At 51.1% G+C, this 19,064-nt stretch overlaps 6 protein-coding genes across 6 annotated transcripts; 2 read left to right on the top strand and 4 right to left on the bottom strand.

Moving 5' to 3' along the window:
- Window positions 1-188: 188 nt before the first annotated feature.
- MAA_08524 (nitroreductase protein) lies at window positions 189-891 on the bottom strand (the record flags this gene model as incomplete). Its single annotated transcript, XM_007826522.1, has 2 exons — window positions 189-512; window positions 577-891. 2 exons carry the CDS (start codon window positions 889-891, stop codon window positions 189-191), a joined length of 639 nt encoding a protein of 212 aa, XP_007824713.1.
- Window positions 892-2,167: 1,276 nt separating this feature from the next.
- Window positions 2,168-4,984, bottom strand: MAA_08523 (Tyrosinase; the record flags this gene model as incomplete). Its single annotated transcript, XM_007826521.1, has 8 exons — window positions 2,168-2,612; window positions 2,681-3,135; window positions 3,205-3,477; window positions 3,548-3,829; window positions 3,891-4,261; window positions 4,312-4,411; window positions 4,470-4,742; window positions 4,808-4,984. The coding sequence occupies 8 exons, from the start codon at window positions 4,982-4,984 to the stop codon at window positions 2,168-2,170; spliced, it is 2,376 nt and encodes a 791-aa protein (XP_007824712.1).
- Window positions 4,985-7,403: 2,419 nt separating this feature from the next.
- Window positions 7,404-13,082, top strand: MAA_08522 (ankyrin repeat protein; the record flags this gene model as incomplete). Its single annotated transcript, XM_007826520.1, has 3 exons — window positions 7,404-8,394; window positions 8,461-9,271; window positions 9,323-13,082. 3 exons carry the CDS (start codon window positions 7,404-7,406, stop codon window positions 13,080-13,082), a joined length of 5,562 nt encoding a protein of 1,853 aa, XP_007824711.1.
- Window positions 13,083-14,300: 1,218 nt separating this feature from the next.
- Window positions 14,301-15,611, top strand: MAA_08521 (Peptidase aspartic; the record flags this gene model as incomplete). The annotated part of the gene is made up of 1 exon (XM_007826519.1): window positions 14,301-15,611. The coding sequence occupies one exon, from the start codon at window positions 14,301-14,303 to the stop codon at window positions 15,609-15,611; it is 1,311 nt and encodes a 436-aa protein (XP_007824710.1).
- Window positions 15,612-16,180: 569 nt separating this feature from the next.
- On the bottom strand, window positions 16,181-16,919 carry MAA_08520 (translation elongation factor eEF-1B gamma subunit; the record flags this gene model as incomplete). The annotated part of the gene is made up of 2 exons (XM_007826518.1): window positions 16,181-16,792; window positions 16,866-16,919. 2 exons carry the CDS (start codon window positions 16,917-16,919, stop codon window positions 16,181-16,183), a joined length of 666 nt encoding a protein of 221 aa, XP_007824709.1.
- A 463-nt stretch (window positions 16,920-17,382) lies between these two features.
- On the bottom strand, window positions 17,383-18,663 carry MAA_08519 (alpha/beta hydrolase; the record flags this gene model as incomplete). Its single annotated transcript, XM_007826517.1, has 1 exon — window positions 17,383-18,663. The coding sequence occupies one exon, from the start codon at window positions 18,661-18,663 to the stop codon at window positions 17,383-17,385; it is 1,281 nt and encodes a 426-aa protein (XP_007824708.1).
- Window positions 18,664-19,064: the final 401 nt, after the last annotated feature.

The following is a 19,064-nucleotide window of genomic DNA, read 5'->3' as shown; positions in this document are numbered from 1 at the left end:
TGGGCTTGCCCTCTTGGAAACCTGTGAGCAATAATGTCAACGGTATCCCAAACGAAACAGGTCACTACGGGGTAGGACGCAGTGGCATGCACAACATCAACCAGTTCAGTCAACTGTCGTAAAGAGGCCAAAAAATAGCATGTTCATCTATATTCTACGCTGTCTAGCATGTCATGTCGCATCGCACCTTATGAGATGACCTTCAACGTCTCGGAAAACGGAAGCTTCCCAGGCGTGGCAGGGTGCTCGGTAGCCTCATCGCCATAGTTCAAGTGCGCCTTCAGCTTGTAGTCGTCGGGAACGCCGGCAAACTTCTTAATCGCAGCCTCGACAGGTGGAATAGCGTTGAGATGCTGCAAGTTGGCACCGAGTCCCTCCAGCGAGAGAGCGGTCCAGACCAGAATCTGGTGCATGCCGTTGGCATGGTCGCCAAACTCGGCAAACATGTGCGCGGCCGACTTGTGCGTCTCTCCGGATTCCTTGATTGTGTTTCCAGACTCCCAGAACAAGATCTTGTTACCTGTCAGCATGCTTTATCAAAATATTCGCGCCAGACGAAAAAAAAAAAAAACGTACAGATCCATAAGCGCTCTTGAAGAGCTGAAACTTGGGGCTCATGGCATTCCAGACATCCTCACTGATGCCCTTCAACACCGGCTCAGCTGCGGCAATGATGGTGTCCCAGAATTGCTTGTGTTTGGGTCCGGTAATCAGGGTAATGCGGACGGGCTGGGTGTTGTAGGAGGACGGCGCGAAAGAGAGGACCTTTTCGATGATTTCTTTAACGCGGGCGTCGGACACGCTGCTGGTTCCCTTGAGGGGATATACGGAACGGCGGTGGCTGGCGGCGGCGAGCCACTGATCGGCGCTGACGTTGGCAACTGAACCCATTTTGCTCGGGGGATGACGTTTGGATGGTGGGAATGGTAGCTTGTGGAATTGGATAATGTGATGGTCGGGGCAGAACAAAGGTGTAGGAGCTTCTGGAGGTATTATATAGCTGTTCCCCTCACGCCGCCAATGGCTTGCCCCGTTTCCCGACCGACACTGCAACGCGAGCCATCTTGTCAGCATTGGTCATGCCGCGAGACGGCGCGATTAGCGTATTATTAATTTAGAGTTTCCCGAATCTGTGTGGCTCAAGGGGAAGCAACCGGCAACGTCGATGCGCAAACCAATCGGGGTCCAAGTGGTATCGGATGGCTGCTCGAGTCAGGGGCCCATGTCGCCATCGATGGCCACTTTGTTTTGGATACCCTCTTGGTAATGGAGGAGTCGAGCAGGCCGAACAAGACATAGCTATCTGGAGGCGTCCGTACCTTGACTGGGCTGGCAGAGGAACAGGAACCCGGGCTGAGGCTTCCCAACGTCAGCAGCAGCATACGACCAGCACCTGTACCACATGCAGCTTACCAAGCTATTTGAAATTGACCAGACATTGAACTAATGGCAGTGGAGACTTGGATGATCAGATCCGTTGGCACCACCGATTGACAGCTTCGAACCCGTGGATCAAGAGATGCCCCGCATTTTGTGGGCTATAAAATACCGCACCATCGTGCTTGATCATGCATATGTACATACATGACGTCCTGCCAAAAGCCATGTCATCCGAGCGTGCGGCTGTTGGAAACAATTGCTCATTATCAACCCAGATGGTGTGGTGGCTGAGCCAAGTAAAGGGAGAGGCATGCTAGGAATTGGCAACATTGAAGTCCACAACTATTGATCGCTCGGCCAATGGAAACATTAAACTATGGGTCATGCCGCGCGGTTATTAGAAAGCACCAGCACCAGTGGCTCCTGCCGCTTCAGGCTGAATCATTTGGCTGCCGCGCGCGATGGTAGTCCCCTATTCCGTCAAAGCATCGACGTTTTGCCTCGACCAATTTTAGCCTCCAGATCCACATGATGCCGAACGCAGCACCGTCCAATTATAGAAGGCTCAAGTAGATGCAAAGCAGGGATGGCAAAATCGTGCTCTATTCTGATAATCTTGCAAGGTCTAAGGAAAAGGCCAGAGGAAGAAGGTGCGGAGGGCTTTTCGTCCGCACGTGAGGCCGTTTGGCCAACGTGATCACGTGAGACCCTCAACCCAACCACCCTCCGTCGCGGGTAGATGCAGGACGCGACAAAGTATTCACGACTCAGCAACCTATTTTTAACCCTACAGCTCAGCACTGTCCCAGTCAAACTCCTTGGCCTCGTACTCGCCAAATCTCGGCACTCCCTCCAGGCCACCCTCCAGCTGGTTGGCCCCAAGCAGCAGCGTCACGGACAAATCTTTGACCGCATCACTGGGGACCTTGGCCCCCGTGTTGAGCACCACAACCCACTGCAGCTTCTCTCTAAAGTGGTCCATGGCCTCGTCGTGCGTGCCGCGGTGCTCGACGGGCACGGAACGCGTGAGCGGGATCTGCGCACGCGAGAGGATGCCGTCGCTCGCCTGCTCCCGGCAGTTGGAGCAGCCCGTCGAGCCCTGATAGTTGGTCAGGGGCGCAGAGAATGTGTGCACGCTGCCCACGAGATGGCGCTGTTGATGGTACGGGACGTTGCGCTCGAGCGGACCGAGGAAGAAGTGCAGCGCGTACGGCAGGCCGCCAAAGGCATACCTGGAGACCCAAGTGTCAGTGGACAAGAGAAAGAGAAGGAGGCCAACGTTTTATCGGGCGGCACGTACCGGTTGTAGACGACGTTGATGATGGGATCCACGTCCCTTTTCTTGGAGTTTTGAAAGTTGGGCTGTGCCGGACCGTACAGACTGTTGATATGTGTGTTGCGCTTCTGCAGCTCAACTTGTCCCTTGTCATTGATGATATGTTTTACATCGTCGTACGTATAGCCGAGGCTGTCCGTAACGCGCACTCCATTCGAGTCGAAGAAGTCGTGGGTGGAACGGCGAAAGGGCACGAGATCTGTCAGCGCGTCGTCGTCATGCCGTACCCGCATCGAGGTACCTGTCCGATTTAGCTGGCTCGAAGCGTCAAACCAGCTGCTGGGGTTGATGGTTTGCCACAGGTAAAGAAGCCGATCGACGTTGCAGTGGTGCAGCCAGAAGACGGGGTCGAATGCCGCCACGGGGACGGAGCTCATGTGCCCGCAGCCCCTGACGAGGTCACTGCCGCCAATGTAGTCCTGTCAATTCGAAAGGTTCGAGACTTTGGTTAGCACACGGAGGAGCTTGGACGAGATGGAAAGCCTCACGTGGACACTGTTATGGATAGACTCCAGAGAGAGGTATCCCTTGGCCTCGACTTCATCGTTCGGCTTATGCTTGGTGGAAGCAAAGTGCTCATATTGAGTCGAGTAGCTACATGTCAGTAGGCGAAAGACGCCGTCCTTGATCGTGACGGTATTTTTGAGCAGTCGGGGTCCCTGGAGCGCCGACGCCACCTTGCTGGCATCCGAGTGCCCCTTGCGCCAATTGTCGTCGTAATAGCTGATACTGTGGCGACAGGTGCCAATGCATAAATCCCACTGGCATCCGTGTCAGCAGCAATCGATTGTCTGGGATCCCGCGTCTCCTCGGGTGGTCATTGATGCTTACCGGGCCATCTCCGTTCCCGTCGATGCGGTAGTCGCCATAGTGAGGGTCGCCCATACGCCGCGCTCCGGGCATCTGGAATCGGTACATGGGGTTCGCAACCTCCTTCATCGTGCCGTCGGCACCCAAGATGCTGATCTTCTCATTGCTCACTAGGCCAGGCAGACTCGGCTGGCGAGCCCAATCCCAGTATGGCAAGCGCCAGCGCTTCGCAGCCGAAATCCATTTGTCAACATGGTCCCTGCGAGTCTTGGCCTCTTCCATCATGAGCTGGCCGACTCTCCACTATACAGGCCATTAGCTTGGTCGGCATCGAGTGCGCAAGAGGTCAATCGGTACTACCAACCTCGAATAGCATCAAGTACGCGCGGTGCCAGGTGGGAAACACAAACTTGTTGTGCGGGCAGTAGTTGCCGCCTTGGCCCTTCTTCTTCCGCTCTTCCATATCCGGACTGTCGTATGGGATTGGCTCTCTGCCCATGTTCCACGACACGTTGGGCGGAGAGCCGTGGATGCCAGCGATGCGGAAGTAGGAGAGTTGATCTCCTAGACCAAGGCGCTGGAACTTGGCCATCGCTGGAATGAAGAGCGACAGTTCGAGTTTTGCGTCTTTGCTGGCCTGGGGCTCCTGCGCCTCCGCGAACCACTCGTGGACGTTGCGCCGGTGAGGAATCTCTTTGGCCGGGTGCCAGTCAATAGGCGTGATGGGTACAGCGTCTGCATCTGGAGTCAGAACCCTTCTTCTCATCAAGTCGTCACGCGCGTACCTTCATCATTCCCAACGTCAATGACGAGGTGCCCATGTCTTGCATACGTTGCACACTTCAAGGACCGGGCGCAGAGCCGAACCGCAATCACATTGCCGTCCTGTATCCATGGTCAGTCAGTGTCCGAAACGAATCATCAGACGTCAAGACGAAATCACCTCGAGCCACTTGAGAATATCACGCGTCTTGTCAAAAGTCCCGCCATGTAGCCAAGTATACTCTTTGGAAGCGAGGTTATTTTCGTGGCTCATGGAGACAAGCTCGATGCCGGTGTGAGTCTTTCTGGGATTTGTCGCCGATTCATTCTCAAGGATGGCCAGCTCAAACCAGGACCAATTGCCATTTCCAATATTGCTGACGATGCCTTGATCGCGCGACTCGGCGAAAAGTTTGACCCCGCGGATCCTACGAATTGTCTGGGTTCTGAGTGGCTATGAGGGGCGGTCATTTTCATGTATCGTACGTAAGTAGTAGATTGGTAGGGTAAGAAACGAACCTGCGACTTGAACCAGATCTTGGGATGGATATCCGCGTTGTTTGCTTGAACGCTGTCCTCCGCCTCATGCTTGATCACGTAACGGTTGTTGGGAATAGCCGAGCCTTCAGATGGCAAGGGCTGGAGGGCCTCGACGTCTTTTCTGGTGAGATGCTTAAGGCGATTATGGACACCCATGTTGACGATTGTCCGAGGTGGTAGATGGGGTATTGGACTTGCTTGGAACAATTGATGGGATCTCGATATTTGTCTGAACTTGATGGTGTATTGAAAAAAAAAAAAAGTCTTCGGTATGAGGCAAAGCTGCCTTTATATACGTGCGAGACTTAGCGTTTTGGATTCTGCTGCTTCGGCTTCACCATGCCTCGCTGATGACAGCAGCCCTACCTATCCATGCTTTGACAGTGCCGCTTGTGTTGCCTTCATAAACACCACATTCCGCCGAACAGCAAAAGTGAGCCAGTCATTGGGTATGCATTACCGATCTGACTCGACGTTTGTGATACTCGTGGGTAAGCAGATCAGCTTGCAGTTTCTCAGCGTAGCGTCAGGCCATGACTGCTTGAAGGCGAGCAGCATGGTGCCAGGAGTTTGACCTGTCAAAGCCGATGCTGGCTGACGATGTGCGACGAGATGTACGATGAACGGAGGACGTTGGCGCCTCTCCGGAGGCCATGACATTGATGCGGCTGTGCAGCATGTCTCCGACTCATCCAATGGCTCTTGCGTGATTCCGGAGAAGCGGGCAGCACCGAGTCAATCGGAAGCACCAGACCGACTGGAGTCAAGCCGCAGCATCGAGTCAAGCCGCAGGGTGGCTACCATTGACATGTATGGTCCCGTTTCTTCGGGCAATGTGCCATTGTCCGCTCCCGGGACGCCAAGTCCGATATCTCAGACCTCGGGGGAACAAGATCTGAAATGGCGCCAGGGACGGAACGGGCCGGACATTTGATTCAACATTTACTGGGGGTTCGACAACATGCCAAGCGAGGATAAAAGTATGATATCGGAGAATAGGAAGCCGAGCGCACGCGGCCAGCCCTGGGCGCTGATATATGATGCATATCGCGTCTGGTCGAGACTCAGTTAGGTGAAGCTGCACAAGAGCTGCATCATCTGCGAGGAGAGCTCAACACAAGTGCCGCCGCGTTCCGGGTTGTGCGCCATGGCAGTTCAAGGTTGACAGGTCAAATATTAGACTGACTACACCGGACTTCTGCCCGCATATGTAATGTCAAGTTACCAGACCCAATCGCTCCCCTTGGATGCCCAACGAAGGAAGACAACTTCCTGAAACCCGCATGGACCAGTCACCTTACAAATGATGCTCAAAAGCCCTCTGCGGCGAAATTGCGCCTAACGGTGTCGCTACGCTTCCAGCCTTCTTTAGCTACACCTACACCTAGATATCGTGGACAAGTCGACTGATCTACCATGATTTCTCCCACTCCCACTAGGCGTCATATTAGTGAAGGTGCATTCCAAACAGCAAAAGCATGAATTGACGCGTGTTTTTGTATCCGATGCCGAGTTTGCTGGGATACGCAAAGCATGGTCAGGTATGTGCTTTGAGTGGACAAAGCAACACCACATCCGTCAGCAATGAGCTGTCACATTTTGAGGCATCTTGTAGCGCTGCTTTGTCCCGTGCGCAAGGTATTATGGATGGTGACAGCCACACCGTCTTGGAAGTATCTGTGACAAGGGATGGTGTATAAGATGTATAAGCGCTTGGATGAACTTCATGTTCATCTAATAATTCGCTTGAATATAAAGGTCCTTGGTTTTATCGAAGCTTCAAGGGCGGATGACCCTTGTTTATATCCCAAAGCCGTGAGCAAGCGAGCCTGGAAGTCCAAGGCGTCAATTAGGTCTCGAGCCCTTGTGTGACAATCGTCAGGTTCGAGCGTCGGCCCGTGCCTTGACGTGACCTCCGTGAAACAATATTCCATCAAGTCATGACAATAAATCGTGTTGAATCGACTGTGCCGTCTATTTTAGGAATATTGGATTGCATGTTTCTCAGAAACAGCACAAATAGTACCCGAGGCTTTGCGGCGGCTTCGATGTTCGAATCAAAAAGGCTATCACACAGCAGAAGGAGTCAGCTCAATATCGTTGCCGCCGCGAGGTTCGATCCCACCTGTCCGCCCGCCTCTTCTCTCTCATTTCCGCCTTCGGTGCGATGACGTTGTGCCCCTTGCCGTTTTACTCTCTGTGACCGCAACCATTACCATTTCGACAATTGTCGTCCTCGTGCTTCCGTCTGTCACATGGCCAAGACCCGAACAAAGGCACCGACCACAAAGGTTACATGGAAACAAAGAAAGCTATCATGAGGACCAGGAGCCGGACCTTTTCGAGGGCTGCCTCAGGCCTCGAGGGCTCACTACCTTCTTGTATTTCTAGAGGACTCTGACCCCTCAAGGCGTCTTGAAAAACCGAGGATCAGCTTCTATTACCCAAAGTTGATTATTGAATTAATATTTGAACACAAATTCCAAGCCCTGTCGACCTCACTTGTCGCACCGTCTCAACCCTTGATCTTGTCTGAAGCTTGGGCAACGTCTTTCTCAGTGTACGTGTCAAAGAAATGGCTCCCCAACTTCTGCAGCATAATGACTACAACGTGGGCTGGATCTGCGGTCTGTGGCAGGAGCAAACTGCCGCCAAAGCCATGTTGGACTGCATTCACGAGGATCTGCCACAGCCTCGGAGCGACAAGAACACGTATACCTTGGGAACTATTGCGAAGTACAACGTTGTCATAGCCTGCTTGCCTTGCGGAGAAGCTACCCACGATGCAGCAGCAGCAGCTAGCTCAGCCTGGATGGTAACCACCTTTCCATCCATCAGGTTTGGCTTAATGGTTGGTATTGGGGGAGGGATTCCTCCCAAAGTTCGTCTGGGAGATGTGGTGGTCAGTTTGCCCATAGACCAGTTTCCCGGAGTGGTTCAATGGGACGTGGGTACGGCCCAACAAGACGGCTTCGAGAGAACCGGATCACTCAACAATCCGCCTACTTTGCTACTCAGAGCTGTGTCGAAATTAAGGACGGATCACGAGCTGGAGGGCTCCAGGATACCGGAGTTTCTTGAAGAAATGCAGACAAAATGGCCCGAGATGGCGGCAGAATACCTAGAACGTGATTGCAACAAAGATGTCTTGTTCAGAGCAGACTACGCCCATGTTAGGTATCATGATCAAGACAGCGAAGAAGAACAAGGCTGCCAATCTTGCAATCTGGGCAAATCACTATCCAGAGGGTCCAGGGATATGCGTATTCATTACGGTCTAATCGCATCGGGTAACGAGGTCATCAAGAACACTCTGTTCAGAGATAAAGTGAATAGGAACCTCGGTGGCCATGTTCTATGTGTGGAAACGGAAGCGGCTGGACTGATGAACAGCTTCCCATGTGTGGTGATTCGGGGAATTTGCGACTACGCTGACTCCCATAGAAACAACCTGTGGCAGAAGCATGCCGCCGCTGTGGCCGCGGCATTTGCAAAGGAACTTCTAGGATATGTCCAACCGTACGAGGTTGATAGAGAGCCACCAGTGTGGGAGATTGTGGGCCAAGGTTAGTAATTTGTCAACTTCGATGGATAACGTTGATCTCGATACTAGCATTCTAATTCTTCTTTAGCCCTAGAAACGTCAAAGACAACTGAGGAAAAAGTGACGACAGCACTATCCAACCTGGATAGACAGGAACACTTCCAAGCCCTCGAATGGATAACGACACTGAGTTTTGGTCCTCAACAAAACGACAACCTTCAGAAGCGCCAGGCGGGAACCGGGCAATGGCTTCTTGACTCGGGCAAGTTTCAGCAGTGGATCAATGGAAGCAACCAGACCTTGTTTTGTCCAGGCATTCCCGGGGCGGGTAAGACGACGCTTTCAGCCATGGTTATCGACCATCTTGAAAAGTCTTTCCAGGGTGATACTACAATTGGATTGGCTTACATCTATTTCAACTTTCGGTCCGACCATAAAGCTGGAGACTTGATCAAAAGTCTGCTGAAACAGTTGAGTCAACCGTTTTCAGCATTGCCAGACGCCGTTAAGGGCCTATACAAACGACACAGAGATAAAGTACGGGGACCATCTTACTCAGAAATATTAGAGACCCTTCAGTCGGTGGCAGCCATGTATTCAAAACTCTTTCTTGTGGTAGACGCCCTTGATGAATGCCCGACGTCCGATTGTTGCCGAAACACGTTTATTTCGGAAATATTGGCTCTTCAGGCCGCGACGGGGGCCAATATCTTTGCAACATCACGGCATGTCCCAGAAATTGCGGAGAAGTTTATGGGAGCCCTATCGTTAGAGATCCGAGCTAATGATGGGGATGTACGGAAATACGTAGAGGACCGCATTTCGGACATGAAGTTCCCGGTTGACAACGGCCTCAGCGAGACTATCAAGACTGTCATTGTAGAAGCAGTCGACGGCAGGTACGTGACTTCGAGTAACACAAAGGAAATCATTGACTGAAATGCGAGTAGGTTTCTACTAGCGCAGCTCTATGTTCGATCCCTTGCGGATACCATTAATCCAGCCCAAATGGAAAGGACATTAAACGAGTTTCGAGACCGCCACAAAAGAGCAGGTGAGGGGGAACAAGACAACGTATTATACGAGGCGTACAATGATGCCATGATTCGAATCAACCAGCAGGAACCTGATTGTGAAAAGCTTGCAAAAAGGACTATATCATGGATCAGCTGCGCAAAGAGGCCACTCAAGACCAAGGAGCTCCAGGTTGCCCTTGCCGTGAAAGCCGACGACACTCAGATTAACCCAGAAAACTACACGCCGATTGAGTCCATGGTCAATGTATGCGGTGGACTGGTGACGGTGGATGAAAAGAGCAATATAATCCGCCTAGTTCACCATACCACACAGGAGTACTTGGAGCAAATTCTCGGCGATTGGGTTCCTGATGCACAAGAGGACATTGCAACAACTTGCCTTAGATATCTTTCGTTCGATGTCTTCCATGAGGGTTTCTGTACGTCCGAAAGGTCACTGAGGTCTAAATTAGACCTAAATCCATTTTACGACTACGCAGCACGAAACTGGGGCCATCATGCTCGTGTAGCTCCACAGGTGGACCACAAACAAGTCTTGAAATTTTTAAGAAATGAAGCCAAAGTGCGTGGTGCGCACCAGGCGATGTATCCTTCGGATTATTGGATATATGATGCCTATTCGGAAGAAAACCAAGACGATTCGAGAAAAGTGACGGGACTACACCTAGCCGCTGATTTCGGGCTTGAAAAGATGGCAAGGCTCCTGCTCGAAGAAAAACAAAACCCGCATCTTTGGGATATATTCGACATGTCTCCATTATCTTATGCCGTAAGAAGCGGGCATAAAGCAGTAGTCAGTCTCCTACTTACCACAAAGGGTAGCTGCCCAAATCTCTGGATCACAGACCAGCAAACGGTACTATCACGGATTCTAGACCCTGGGGAAATGGCATCGGCCGAGATGCCTTTTGTCATGTCCGCTCGTTACCCAGAGGTAAGGGATAGTCTCGTCCAACAAAGCATACTGTCATTGGCTGCCGAATGCGGACACGAGGAAGTGGTTGATGTCTTGGTCAAGACGAAAAACGTTAAATTAAGCTCCAAGCTCTCCCCCAATCCGCTATGTTGTGCGGCAGGAAAAGGGCACGTGGCGGTAGTTAAGCGTCTGCTTGATGCTGAGGGTATCAAGCCAGATGAGGGGGATCATCAATCACGAAGAAGACCATTATCATGTGCTGCGGAGCGGGGACACAGACAGGTTGTCGAGTTGCTACTCGCCACAGGAAAAGCAGACATCAACTCGGGGGATGGGCATTCTGCAAGGCCACCGCTCTCATGGGCAGCGGCAGCCAGCTCGACGAAGGACGTGATAGAGTTGCTGCTGACACAGGACGACCTTAAACCACTCAAATATTTCAAACACACCGACAGCAGAGGCCGGACGCCGCTATCGCACGCCGCGGAAAGTGGAAACGTCTCAGCAGTGAGGGCACTGCTATCGAGTGGTCATCTAGACGAGAAAGATTGCCATGGCATGACACCACTAACACACGCAGTGAAGAATGGCCAGTATACAATCGCAAAATTACTACTGGAAGAACCTAGTATTAATCCAGATTCGAGTGATGAGCATGACCGGACACCGCTGTCGTACGCAGCCCAAGGGGGACAAGAAAAAATTGTAAACATATTACTGGCAAAGGCTGAAGTCGATCCAGATTTGAGTGACAAGTATGGCCGGACGCCGCTGTCGCACGCAGCGGAATTCGGGCACGAAAAAATAATAAACATAATACTGGAAAAGGATGGCGTTGATGCAGACTCAAGCGACATTTATGGTCAAACACCGCTGTCCCATGCGGTCATAGCTGGACAACACAAAGTAGTAACGATGTTACTGGCAAGAAATGACGTTAGTCCAAATTCAAAACATGACAATGGCCAGACAGCACTATCAATCGCAGCGCAATACGGAAACGGAAGAACAGTAAAGATGTTGCTGTCAAGAAATGACGTTGATCCGGACTCAAGAGATAAGCATGGCCGGACGCCGCTATCGCACGCGGCGCGATGTGGACGAGAAGAAATAGTAATACGATTACTAGCAAACGACGGAGTTGACCCCAACTCAAAAGACAAGAATGGTCGAACGCCACTATCATGGGCAGCGGGAAATGGCATGGACACAGTGGTTCAACTGCTCCTATCCACGAGCCGCGTCCACCCCGATATTCCAGATTCTGATGGTCGAACGCCGCTGACCTGGGCAGCCGAGGCGGGCCACGCCCACTCATTCAAGCTTTTACTCGCCAATAAATCTGTTGACGCTTGCTCTCTGGATACGAGCGGCCGCAGCTCTTTTTCGTGGGTTGCCAAAGGGCGATACCAGAAGATTGTCGACACACGGCTGAATCGGCGGAATAGTCATCAGGTTTGCTTGAGAGCACGGGGCGAAGAAATGGTAGAAGAACTACTCGCAAAGCATCATGCCAAATCCAATCTTTGGGCCACGCGCAGCAAGAAGCCATGCGAGGACTGGGAAGCAAATTGGTATGAGCTGGTGCTGAGGCTACTCCTCACCGAGGAGGGCGCTTTCTGCTGCCAGGAAAGAGACTCCATGTCGGATCAGACGCGGCATGCCATCGTGGGGCAGGATTGGCGTCAGACAATAACGGCGATCTATCTCCAGAGGGGTGCCGTTCATCCCAACTTTTCAGACCGTGGTCGCCGCACACTGTTGTGGTGGGCGGCGCACGAAGGATTCGAGGCTGTGGTACAGCTTTTGGTCGCCAAAGGCAATATTGATCCAAATGCCTCGGACACGATTGGGCAGACACCGCTACACTGTGCCTCGGAAAGGGGGCATGAGGGAGTTGTAAAACTGCTGCTTGCAAACCACAAGGTGGATGTGAATTCCGAGGACGTGGAGGGTCAAACACCGCTGTATCGTGCAGCTGAAAATGGACATGGAACGGTGGTAAAACTACTTCTCGGTCACAAAGACATACAACCTAACCGGACGACTGATGAATTCGAAAGCGCACCTCTCGTTGCAGCAGCTAATGGACATGAGGAGATTGTACGGCTTTTGCTCGACAACAGCAATGCAAATATCAAGACTGAGAGATTGGACGGCTCCACTCCATTATCGGTCGCAGCAGATCATGGGCATCAAGAGATTGTTAAGCTCCTCCTTGAAAAGAATGGGGTGGCATGTGGCTCGGAGGATTACGCGAAGCCGCTCATCGGTGCAGCACGCGGCGGACACGCACAAGTCGTCAGGCTTCTTCTGGACAAAGTCGGAGAGACACCTGACGCTGAGCAGATCAACATGGCAGATTTACTATGGGAGTCGGCGTATAAAGGACACACGGCCGTCGTGGAGCTTCTCCTCGACAAAGACGGCGTTGAACTCGACGCTCAGAACCGTAAAGGTGAAACTGCTTTACATGCTGCAGCGCTGAATGGGCACCCTGGAGTGGTAAAGCTCCTACTCGCCAGAGACGGGTTGAGAATTCACCTCAAGGACAAGGAGGGTCGGACGCCGCTGACATGCGCGATTGCTAAACGTCATAGAGAGGTGGTCGAGTTGCTGTGGACTGCCGAGTGCCAAACTGGAATCTACTCTGAAGAAGCAGCACTTGACGAAATGCTCACCAGGATTTGGCGAAAAGTGGCGTTAACAAGCGGAGGAGTCCAGGGGCCAATCTGGTATTGCAGGGAGTGCAGCTAGTTAACTTGGTTTAATGGATGCGGGTGTATAGGGATTTTGGCTTCGTATGAATACTATAATAATACGGATCTGCAACTAGGCATTAAAATTTATTTCCTAACCCTCGGATCGAACGATGACTCCAAAGCTCCGTACGAGTACTTGCCTAGGCTGGCTTATTGGAATCGATTAATAGTAGGTGGTAACTGAGCGACTTGTTGGGCGACTTTGTTACTTTGGAGGACCAGCAGAAAACTTGTACCACGGCAGGCCTAGATGCTCGTGTATTCATCTCAGCTGCGGGAATGGGTATGCATCAATGACTGGAAGGGGCCGATCGGGCGAGCACACCATAACTGAACAATGGTTTCACGAGGCGATGGACAATTGGAGCCGGAAATGCCACGTCCCTCGGCGAATGCGTCCGATGGGCTCAGAGTGTAGGAGCATGAATGGAAATTGGCAGACGCTTAATGTGGCTATGCTGCATGACCCGGCCGATTGGGTTCACCGATATCAGACCATGTATAAGCCGCTTATCTTGAGCCTATAGTAGACGGAATAAAGCACCGAATTTATTACAGTGGAGGCTACCGAGCGCAGTCTATGAATTGTCAGTGACAGAGCGCATATAATTGCGAGTACAAGACCAGCCACGGCGTGTGTCAAGTCTTCAAAGCAAAGCCATGTCGGTTTGAAACGAAAAGTCCCAAGTCCAAATAAGGATGCCAGTCCAACGGGCAGGTTGGTGCAGAGTTGCATCAATACCACCTTCACTCGTGGTTACCCCATGGCTTGGCTTCAACGGATAGGCCGCGAAATCCAGGATAAGCTCAACTTGGAGCTCCACGTAGATGGACATATCCAGTCAAGTTCTATGCAGGGCCCAGAACAAAAGATTGCACCGGTGCCAGAAGTTGTCGGCGACTTATGTGTGGAGATGGCGGCAACACGGCACCCAAGTCAGCCGTTCCATGCTCTCGCCTGGCCTGCAATAACTGGTAGAAAAATCTTACAACTCATTGAACCAAGATTCTACGTCTTACACGTCGGCCGGGGGCCCAATCAATCCGGTACATTGCGGCTGGGTTGCCCAAAGGACAACTGAGGATGGGGATGTGGAGAGTTCAGACTTTAAATGGCAATTACTGCACTTGATAACAGAAGAAGACGGGGAAACTTAGCCTACGGTAGAGTTTTCTTATTTCCTCCATTATTATTTGTCAGGAGTTGTTTGCAATGCACCTTAGCCATTTCGCCATCCTGCAGGCTTACGTTTGCGTATGCTTTGCCGCAGTGTGCCCATCTCGGACCAACAATACGGCAACAGCACGTAAAGACGTCGTCGCCGTCCCTGCCGTTTGGAATGGCTTTGGGTACCTTTTCAATATCTCCGTTGGAACTCCCCCGCAGCCGTTGACGGTTCTTAGCGATTGGACATGGATCTCTCTGTTTGTGCGGTCTGGACGATGCATGAACCAGTGGAACATCCCAATGTGCATTGGAAACAATGGTCAGGCCTTCTTCAACGAAAGGAAATCCAGTAGCTTTCATAACAGGTCCTTGCCGCAACTCAAATGGGACATTACGGCATTCGCCCCAGACTTTACCGTGGATTACGCATCCGACACGGTTTGTGTGAGCAACATTTGCACGACCAACACTACTCTTCAAGTGTCTGACCTCCCGTACGGCGGTGATGTCATTCCCAAGGTCCCGTTTGGAGGCATCTATGGCATGGCTCCGGTGACGCCAGACGTTACTGAAGCGTTTTACACACAAAACTACCAAGCTTGGAAGGCAGGTGTATTCGGGCCCAAAGTTGGCTGGCATTCTTGCGCCTCTCTATCGTCTAGAAAATCGTGCCTTGGCGGGGAAGCCAAATTCGTGCTTGGAGGCACAGATCAAGCCATGTATGACGCATCCAGAATGCAGGTTTATAGCATTCAGAACCCTTCATGGCTCTCGGAGGCGTTTTACCCGTATAATCCACCGAAAAGCAACTACTGGAGTACCGCCCTTACGGGAGTTTGGATCTCGGGCGAAGAAGAGTCTACCAACTTTATTTACAATTTCTCAGGCTCAAACAATGTTTCCATGCAAACTCTGGCACTGTTAGACGAGGGTTCAGAAGGCCTGGGTGCACCATTGTCGCTGAATGCGTATAAGTGGTTGGTAAAACAAGTCAACGGCACACGGGCCAGTAACGCCACAGTCCAAGCTATCATGGCACAAGGGTCTTCGGGCTACAACGGAGCAAGCCAAGACTGGTATACGGTTCCGTGTAACAGTACAGGCAGCCGGCCGACATTAGTGTATGAGCTAGATGGACGACAGAATTACACAATCCCGGAATCTGACTACATCATCAGACTCGAGTCCGCGGCGACTCCTGTGTGCTACCTCAATGTAAATGTTTGGAAGTATGGACGAACTAGTTCGGGGGACTCAAAAGTCCTCTTGCTGGGAGGTGCGTTTCTCAAACGACTTTATGTCCAGCTAGACTTTGAGAATCTCTCGTTTGGGCTTGCTCCCCTCAAGAAGCATTAGGTTTCAGGATATCAAGCCCGCGAGTGATCAAGTGGCAAAAGTAAGATCGTTTATTCAGTTTTTCCGGTTTTTCTTTTGTATCTGTAATGTTTCAAGTAGTTCACAAAAAATTATATCGCGAAACATTAAACATTTCTACAAGTGGACCACGCGATGCTATTTGAGAGGCTCTGTTCAATCTGGTGCTTATACCATTGACGATAAAATGCTATATATGTTCCGGAGAATCTTAGACGAGTACTGAAGAAAAGAAAATGAGTCCATGTGTAGTGGGAGTAATCAACTTCGCTAATTTAACAACTGTCAACTGGGCCCAGAGAACAAGCCTTGAACTCCAGCTCCGTTTACTACTCGGTGCATCCGTTCTTGGTCCATCACTAACTCTACCTACATATGTACTCTCTTGGACGAATAGGGCTATTGATTCCTTTCACAGTTAGGAGGCTCATTGAAGTCTCGTTTCATGACTCAAGTTCAATGACTAAGTGATAGAAACTAAATATAGCATTATCCGTCTACCCTTTGTAATCCACATTCAGACCTTTAGTCCCAAACGTGTATATCGCCGCTCAACAGGTTGGCCCAGTACGCCTGGCCGTAATCAAGTTTGGTGGTCCAAACACGGATTCAATGCCAGTCGTCCCGATAACCCGCAAATACCAGGCCGTCGTCTTGGGGAATTCTTCGCGCATTGGCTCATCGATGATATGCATAAACGCCCACACAAGAGCCGACGCAGCCGTCAAGTCAGCCAGAGTTAGTTGCGGACCAACCAGCCACTCCCTATTCTTCAAATGACCTTCCAGAATACTCAGACCACGCTCGAGTTTATCGAGAGCCTTGCACTCCGTGCTTTCTTCAAACGGGCGCATACCAACTCTCCACATCACTAGCTCGAGTACGGCTTGGTAGATCTCTCCTTCTGTAAAGCTCACCCACTGTTGAATCTGTGCGGATGTCGCTGCATCGGAGCCAAGTAGCTGGGAAGAAAACGGTCCGGAAGCAGCAATGTATCGCGCGATAGCGTCTGATTCAAAAAGGCATAGACCGTCCACGCCCTCGAAGGCAGGGACTTTACCCAAAGGGAATTTCTCCAGAAACCCGGCGGATTTGTTCGTTACCATGTGCTGGTAGTCTGCGACCTCAATGTCAAGATTGTTCAACTTGGCAGCTGCCATGATCTAGAGCCCGTGGTTAATTCATGGCTATGTCAAATTTGGTTGTCATTGCTTTGATGTGACTCAAAGAACTGACCTTGAAAACTCGGCCATTTGGCATGAACGAGTAGATTTTTCCAAATGGCGCCATTATGACAAAGTGCTAATTTGTCCAAAACAAACTGTTCATTGGCCAAGACAAGTGTAAGTTCCGTGTGCCGGGGATGCATATATGCTTGCCAAGATGGTCTGGTTCGGCGACTTACATACGGGCCTGGGCCGAGAGACGTTCGTGTTCCCAACGGACTATCGAAAGATAATCTGACGCCTCTGCCCACAAATCCAATATATGTCTTTGCTAGGCCGGCTGTGGAGTCACAAAAATAAGACCCGTGTAAGCTTACAGGGTGTGTGATATTCGGCATTACATCCATGCGTCCATCATCTCCAGTTCAGCATTATTGTAAATCCATGTAAATTTCGATGCGAGACTAGCGGTTTTATTTTTATCAGTCTTCAAAAGACACTGAAAACTATTCATTGAAAGAGCGCAAAAATATTTCTCTCCAGAGTCTTTAACTTGTAATGTAGTAGACAACATCAATATACAGGACCTACACCTTGTTGATCAAGTTCTCCCGCTCAATCCCAAACGTCTTGTCCAACCAGGCGAACATTTCGTAGTGAACGAGTGCAAGAGCTCCGATTTTCGCTTGTAAACCACCTCCCTTGACCCCATTTCCAATCCAAAGTCGCTTTTGAGTGTCGCTGAGACAGGTCAAACCCTCCATAATCTTGTGTGCATTTTGATCTGGAGTGAAGTAGAAAGAGTCCGCCGCACCAGTAACAAGCGTCGGGCACTTGATGTTGGATAAGACTGCGTTTTTTGTACTGTGCAGAGTGAACTTTTGCATGAATCTCAAGACATCGGCCGGAGTGTCGACGCCGTACACCCACTTGCTGTGCCCAAATTCCCAGGCCAGTTGGAAATTCACCCTTTCAAGACACCCAATGACCGAATTGACGAATTTGTCACTCAGCCAGCCGCTCAGCCAGCCATTGATAAACCAAGCCGGCATACGGCTCTTCGTAATTTCAAACAAGTCGAAGGGGCCGTCCACCGTAATACAGGCCTTAATCCGGGCATCTGTTGCAGCCCGTAGAGACAGATATCCGCCTAGGGAAGCTCCAAAGACAGAGAGCCGATCCAGGTCCAAGTCATACTCTGACGACAACTTGTCAACCACAAAGTCCAAGACCTGTCCTGTAACATGCTCCCAGTCTGGTCGGAGGTACAGCTTCTTTTCGCGGAGAGCTCGACCTTGGCCTGGGCCGTCAAAGGTCAGAACAGCATACCCGCGGGGCAATGCACCAGCGGCGCCGTAAAAGTACAACTCTTCCTGGGTAGAGTCGAAGCCACCTGTTTGGACAATCAATGGCAGCTTTTGGGTGACTCTGTGTTGCGCCGCAGGAAGATACAGCCTCCCCGGGAGAGTCTTGTCATTGTCGTACGGAATCTCTACCTCTCGAACATCCGCGTCAAGCAGCACCCAGCCTTTATTGAAAGCGTCGACGCTCGCCCGAGACGCAGCAAGAATTCGAGGGTCGTTTGGCGTGCAATGGAGCAAGAATTCACTGGCGCGGAAGTAATTGGCAGATCGGATGTACGCCCAACTCGCTGCTGTCTTGTCGCCCGTCTTTGCTGCGTCCTCAGCCTGGGAAAGTACTTCCTGTCCTATATCCCACCAGGCTTGATACCAGGTCTCCGGGTCGCCGTCCTTGATCCTAGACGCTGTTTCGAGACATTCGCCAACTTCGGCCCCGTAGTATGGGACCGTTCCGAGAAGGCGAAGGAACTCAAAATTGAAGAAGGTGGAAGGGAAGACTTGACGCATTTGGACCACACGTGCACAATCTAATGGATTAGAAGAAAAGTAGCAGAACGGGGCACCAAGGTCTTTCTGAATGTGTATCCTATAACTCTTGTTTCTCTGTACGGAGTTTACATGAACTATCCAGGAGTTGTGTGCACCGGGGGCACTTTGAGTCTTTCGGCGACTTTCCAACTTTCGGCGTGATACGACAACACCGATAGATCATGGTTACTTGACTTTAGATTCTAGAAGCGCCAATTTATAGTTATTCCCGTGCTTCCCTTGTCGCGATCATGATGTATTACTCAGGAGGTCATTCGTCCACGACAAGCAGGTAGCTCAACCACTTTCCACCTATTACACATCACTCGTTTACGCCTGACCATCCCTCTTGTATACGAAGACTTCTTTTCAATACAAAT

The sequence above is a fragment of the Metarhizium robertsii genome (genome assembly GCF_000187425.2).
Source record: "Metarhizium robertsii ARSEF 23 chromosome Unknown MAA_Scf_3, whole genome shotgun sequence".
In the NCBI taxonomy this organism is placed as follows: domain Eukaryota; kingdom Fungi; phylum Ascomycota; class Sordariomycetes; order Hypocreales; family Clavicipitaceae; genus Metarhizium; species Metarhizium robertsii.
Note: the sequence above shows the minus strand (reverse complement) of the source record. Positions and strands in the feature narration are given on the sequence as shown.